The 6226-nt window shown below is 48.3% G+C and overlaps 1 protein-coding gene across 1 annotated transcript; it reads left to right on the top strand.

The window, feature by feature from the left end:
* Positions 1–2302: 2302 nt before the first annotated feature.
* LOC119303677 (blue copper protein-like) lies at positions 2303–5864 on the top strand. Its single transcript, XM_037580808.1, has 2 exons — positions 2303–2595; positions 5040–5864. The coding sequence occupies exons 1-2, from the start codon at positions 2415–2417 to the stop codon at positions 5495–5497; spliced, it is 639 nt and encodes a 212-aa protein (XP_037436705.1). The 5' UTR covers positions 2303–2414; the 3' UTR covers positions 5498–5864.
* The last annotated feature ends 362 nt before the right edge of the window (positions 5865–6226 follow it).

Here is a 6226-nt window from a genome sequence, read left to right as displayed (position 1 = left end):
TCGCGAAAGCAAAACCATGTCTCTCGCAGAAGCCAAACCGTGACTCTCGCGAAAGGGAAAAACATTTTTTGCGAAAAAAATCAATTTTTTTGTCGAAAAGCTAAGGAAGACCGGTGAAAAACCAAAACGTAAAAAAAAACAGAAAAAACAGTTCAAATAGCCAAAAACGCGTGCGAAAAAATTAAAAAAATTCAAAGAAAGCGCCCAGAACGCGACACATGGTGAATGGCTGCGAGTGCGCCAAGTGGCGCTGATCGAGGCTTCCGAAGGAGCGCTCGTTAACTAGTGGCTCCCGAAGAATTCGCTAAACGTTATGCTCTAGCCACTATGCCAAGCTACCTACTGCAAAAGTTTAGCAGCGGGAGTTTAAATAAACTTTCGCATTAGCGAAAAATTAAAATCAATTCAGCCAATTCCATAAATTAAAACCAATTCAGCCAATTGCAAATTTTCAAAACTTCAGTATTTTTTGGAACATGTGAACAATTTTTGAAAACAAGAACAATTTTCTGAATTAGTCAAAAAAAATTAAGCATGCGGACAGTTTTTTAAATTTGTGAACAAATTTTGAAACATGAACATGTTTTGAATATGTGAAGAAACTTTATGAAAACAAACAAATTTTGAATTTCCCACAGATTTTTCGAAAACATGACCATTTTTGGAATTTGTGTAGAAATTTTTAAAGCATGAACGTTTTTTGAATCTTGAGAACAAATTTGGAAGCGCGGAATTTTTTTTGAAGCGCGGAATTTTTCTGAAGCATGAACATTTTTTGAATCTTGAGAACAAATTTTGAATCGGAGAACAATTTTGGAAAATCCTGAACAATTTGGAAGCACGAACATTTTTTGAATCTAGAGAACAAATTTTGAAATAGGGAACAATTTTAAAAAATCCCGAACAAATTTGGAAGCGCGGTTTTTTTGAATATGTGAATAAAAATTGAAATTCGGTACATTTTCTGAATTTCAAAAGTATTGAACTTTTTTGTGTAATGAGAACATTTTTTGGAAACACGAACAAAATTTAAATTTTTTCATTTTTTTTGAAAAAAATAAAAAGAAGTAAAAAAGAAAATCCTAAACATTTTGTAAAACTATGGACATGTTCTGAAAAAGAAAAATAAACTTGAAAAAGAAAAGGAAACAAAAAACGAAAAACGAAAAAATGGAAAAGAAACAGAAAACGAAAAAAAGATAAGATAAAGGAACAGAATAGTAAAAAAAGTGAAAAACCAATAAAAGGAAAAAAAAAGGGTTCATGAAACCTTCTAAAAGATTCACCAAACCAGAGTGGGACAGTTCGTAAGTTATGTATGTAAGTGGGCCGGCCCAAAGGACTGCTCGGTCGCTCGCCCCCTACGCGGAGCGTCGGCAGTTTGCTGCAATGAGCGGCCAATAGGATTTTCCCAAAGGATGGTACACGTAAATCCTATAAGGCGCATTGTACGCATATTGATATTTTATAATAAAAAAAGTTGTGTTTGAAATTTTAGAAATGTTCGGATCTGCGCTGGTGTTGTTCTTAATGTTTTTTTCTGCTATATAAACACCAATGTTGGCTAGGTCTACTTTTTGATTTCTACACAAACAAATGCGTGCCCTCACATGCTGTTTAGGTGCTGGCTGTATATATTACCCGGCGCTGCAAATCGCGTGTTACATTTCTTTGGTCAGACAGATATGAACAAAAGGCAGCCTCTCCTCCACATCTCTGGCGCTTCGGATCGTTCACATGCATAAAAGCAAAGTTGAGTCGACCACCTTTTCCTACTCAATATGAATATGCATATAGGCCATCGCATTCGCATCGCAACGAAGGAAGGAAGATGTGGCTACACCAACAGAGCGCGCTTTGCATCTATGCATGGTCGCAGTTGCTTCCTTAAGAAGAAAAAGATCTCGAGCCGGGAGGACTTGACAGCACGTACCAGCATGCACTCACAGGCCGATCGAGCTAACCATCCATCGACCAGCCTCATGATCAAGACTTGGATTGACAGCCAGCTTTTGAGTTTGCTTTACTCAAGGAACAGAGAGAATAACCAAAGACCAGCCAAAGCTCAGCTCCGGCACGCAGGACCAACCCATGCATGCATGCATCTCGAGCAAAGAATCCAATCAAGTTTGCTTTAAACATAACCAAATCAGGGTGTCTGCCCAAACAGGGTTTCGATTAGCTGGTAAAAAGCTCAATTTTACTCGAGTACTAAAATACTAGGGGCAAAGTCGTCAATAAAGGCAATTGAGAGGCACTATAAATTGCGTTCCCTGGCGCCACATTGGTGCAAGGGCAAGGCAGAGCGCGAGAGAGTACTGCTCTGCTCAACATTCGTTCCGTGTGCTCTGCTCTTGACATCTCCATCTACCCCTCCTTTCACAGAAGCAGAGCAGAGGGTGCGTGACAGAGAGATGAAGGGCGTGAGGGGCATGGCCGTGGTGATGGCGCTGGCGCTGGCGCTGGCCGGCATGGTGGCGACCTCGTCGGCGGCGGTCTACCAGGTCGGCGGCTCCTCCGGGTGGACCATCCTCGGCAACGTCAACTACGCCGACTGGGCAGGGAAGCAGAGCTTCAAAGTGGGGGACGTCATCGGTAAGTTCCTCGTTTCAGAGTAGTTTTCAGGCTAGCTACACATCTTTGTTCCTCTGTAGTAGCTTCCTTCTTGCTGAACTTTGATACATCCTTGGAGTCATAAACTCTATGCCAAAGAATTGTGAGGTTCTCTGTTTGTCGATGCAAGTAACTGCAAATCTTCCAAGTAGTAGTAGTTTTCTTAAACAGTAAAATAATACTACCTCCGTATCAAAATATAAGATGTTTTTTAGGCTAAACTAACCTACAAAAATGTCTTACATTTTGATACAGAGATAATACTAGTTTTTTTTTGCGATTAAAGAAAATAGTGGAGTAGTTAAGTAGCACATGCTGCGATTATTGAGCAGGCAGCATCTCTTCTCCCATCGCCATGATTACTGATGCAAATATAGAGTGCTAATGACTTGTCGCCGTCAGATGAGTACTTTAGAAATGCACCGTCCATCCTGTTGTGCGTCTTGCGTTCAGATGAAGAGTCTTGCTTTTAACCATGCCCTGAAAAACAAAATTTGAGAAAAAAATATAGCACTGTCTTTGATTTTACTGCACGCTGCAGTACACACCTACTCTCTCCGTTCCGAATTACTTGTCTTGGATTTGTCTAAATTCGGACGAAGGGAGTACAAGTTTTGCGTGGTTGGTGGGTCTTAAAGGCGTTCACAGAGGTTTCATGCTGTCTGCGCACAGTATTTACATGACCCATAAGTTTAGCTCACCCTCTCTGCATTACTATTCTGTGTCTGAAGAAATGCAGAGTTCAGGTGGGCAGATCGTTACTTCTTCTTTTTTCAAATGAAAAGAAAATCTGCATGGACCACTTGACCTAGTGAACTCTGAATTCACGAAACTGCACGTGCCATAAACCATGGCAGTTGTGCTGCCCCATTTATTGTTCTCGCTGGTTGCTAGATCTGCCAGTGCACTGGCTGAGCTTTTAGGGCATCTCCACCCACGCCCCCAGGCCACTTTTTTAGCACCGGCAGCAAAAAATTCTTCCACTCACACCCCCAAGTCCTGGTTTTTCGCCGGATTGAAGCAAAAACAGCGCCGGCGACCGCAGCCCACACCCAGCCTACCGGGGGGCGTTTGGGACCGCCGGCACTCCCTTTTGCATGCCGAAACCCCACAGGTCAGCCTCTCTTCCCTCTCTCCCTCCCCGCTCACCCACATGCAAAAGGAATCTCGCCCACTTTTCCTCGCTTCTCTCCCCGCTCGCCGCCCGCCTCCTCGCCGCACCGCCTCGCGCCGCCTGCCTCCTCGCCGCTCCGGCCGCCAGAATCGCCTCTCCGAGCCCCAGGAAGCGGAGGAGGAGAATGAGCGAGGAGAAGCAGACGCTGCGGGCGGCCACGTGGAGCGCGTCGGAGCCGGCGTGCTATTGGCTCCGTTGGCGAGGAGGAGCTCCGCGAGGTCGAGCAGCGTGCTCCCGGACTCGTCCTCGGCGTGGGGCGTGGCGTGACGGGCGCCCTCCTTCCTCCTCCTCCCTCCTCTCCGTCCTCGTCGACGCCGGCCACGGAGGGCGCGCGCGGCAAGGCGCGGGCAGGCACGGGCGCGGCCAGGCGCCCCCTTCCTCCTCCTCCCTCCTCTCCGTCCTGGTCGGCGCCGGCCACGGAGGGCGCGCGCGGCCAGGCGCGCGCGGGCGCGGGCGCGGCCAGGCGCCCCCCTTCGTCCTCCTTCCTCCCTCCTCCCTCCTTTCCTCGCTCCTTGACCTCGCGGGCGGTGTGGCTGCTGCACATGCCGTGCCAAGGAGGGATGGTGGTACGCGGACGGTGGCGGGCGTCCTTGATGGTGCTGAAGACGGTGTCGAGCTGCGGTGCCGCCACGCATCCTCGAAATGCGTCTTGGGTGGGGGGACGGCTGGGAAAAATTTTGTCCCAGGGTCAAAATCTTCGCCGGCAGCCTCCCAGGCGGCGAAAAAAACGCCTCCTGGGGGGGGCCAACGGCTGGAAATGCCCTTAGCACAGAAGAGTTAGAAAATGGCTTCAGTACTGCATTTTGGCCATGTGGTGTGCCTGATGCTCCAGCATGCCAGTTGCATTTCAGTACATAAGCACCTAGCAGGTCTGAAAGCCTTAGGAAATCATTTGCATATTGTCAAGCTACTGGGAAATGAGTAATAGCCTCATCTTCCAGGATAGTAGTGTGGACTCCTCATTGGTTGTAAAGTGAAGCACTTTGACACTTTCAATCATGAGTAAATCAGAAGCATGTGTGTACCAGCTTGCTAGCTATAGCTTTGGCGCGGAAAGCCAGTGTACTCCTTTCCTTCTGTCGATCGACCGATCTACCTACCTTGTGATGCACGTTTTGGTTCCGTTCCCGACACTTTGCGTGATCATTTCATCCATTTGGTGTGATCCAAAAGATGATCTAAAAGTAATCAGTTTCTAATTAATTGCCTGTTCATGGCGCCAATCTGATTTGCGTGTCTGCACTGCACGCAGAGTTCAAGTACCCGCAGGGCATCCACAACGTGCTGGAGGTGAACAAGGCGGACTACAGCAGCTGCACCAACTCTACGCCCATCGCCACGCACACCTCCGGCGACGACAAGGTCACCATCAAGAGCCCCGGCCACCGCTTCTTCATCTGCGGCGTGCCGGGCCACTGCACCGCCGGCCAGAAGCTGAACGTCCGCGTGCTCAAGACACAGAAGGCCCGCTCCTCGGCCCCGTCCCCGTCCCCGGCGCCCTCCGCCACCGCGCCGGCGCCGGCCGCGGCGTCCCCGCGCGCCGGAGACACCAGCGGCAGCAGCGCCTCGACCCCTCCCGCCGCGGCGACGACGTCTGACGGAGGGGCAACGACGACTGCGCCCGCGCCGAACTCCAACGGCGCCGCCGTCGTCCGCGCGGGCTATGCCGTGGCATTGGCCATGGCCGCGTCCATGGCGATGCTACAGTAGTTTGCGATCCTCCATTCCATCGGTCTGGCGTGCATCTCTCGGTGTCCGATTCTTTTTCCTGTTATGCGTGGAGTGTTAATTCTTGGTACTTGATTTCCGATGGTTTGAGGGCATGTTCGGTTTGGCAAGGATTGCCGTGGATTAAGAGTGATTGATTGGCAGGACTTTGAGCTATATTCCCTGCTAATCCCTGCCAAACCTCCTCAAACCGAACAGGGCAAGTGTTTTGCACCTTATCTCTGTTTTTACCTGTTTTTGACTCTGGTGTGTATCCATGGATATTTTGTACCTGTGTTTCGTATATCAGCGCTGTAAAAGTTACATGTTGCATATGCATTATTTCTTGGGAAGGTAATTGTGATTTTTCTACTGTTGTTGGACGATTTTTTTTGTGAGAATACTGTTAGTGGATTTAGGGTGTGTTTGGTTCCAGTCTTGAGCAACTCTAGGAGAATCTCTAGAAGTCTGCATTGACCCTCAAAACTGCAAATACAGGTTTAAACCCAACTCTATCAGAATCGCTAAAGTGTAGAATATCCATATATTTTCAGGGTATAACCTAAAAAAATCACCTGCCTCCTAGGACCTTCCCCAAATAATCCCATCGTTGGCGGGAGGGAAGTTTCGCCCCAACCAACCTCCAACCTCTTCTTCCTTCCACGTCGCCTAAGTGACTTTGTTTGTCAACGCCATGGACACTGCCTACCACCCCGTGTGCTCTCCCCTCCT

The sequence above is a fragment of the Triticum dicoccoides genome, chromosome 5A, assembly GCF_002162155.2.
Source record: "Triticum dicoccoides isolate Atlit2015 ecotype Zavitan chromosome 5A, WEW_v2.0, whole genome shotgun sequence".
In the NCBI taxonomy this organism is placed as follows: domain Eukaryota; kingdom Viridiplantae; phylum Streptophyta; class Magnoliopsida; order Poales; family Poaceae; genus Triticum; species Triticum dicoccoides.
The sequence above is the reverse complement of the archived record's forward strand: the minus strand, read 5'-3'. Positions and strand labels throughout refer to the sequence as shown.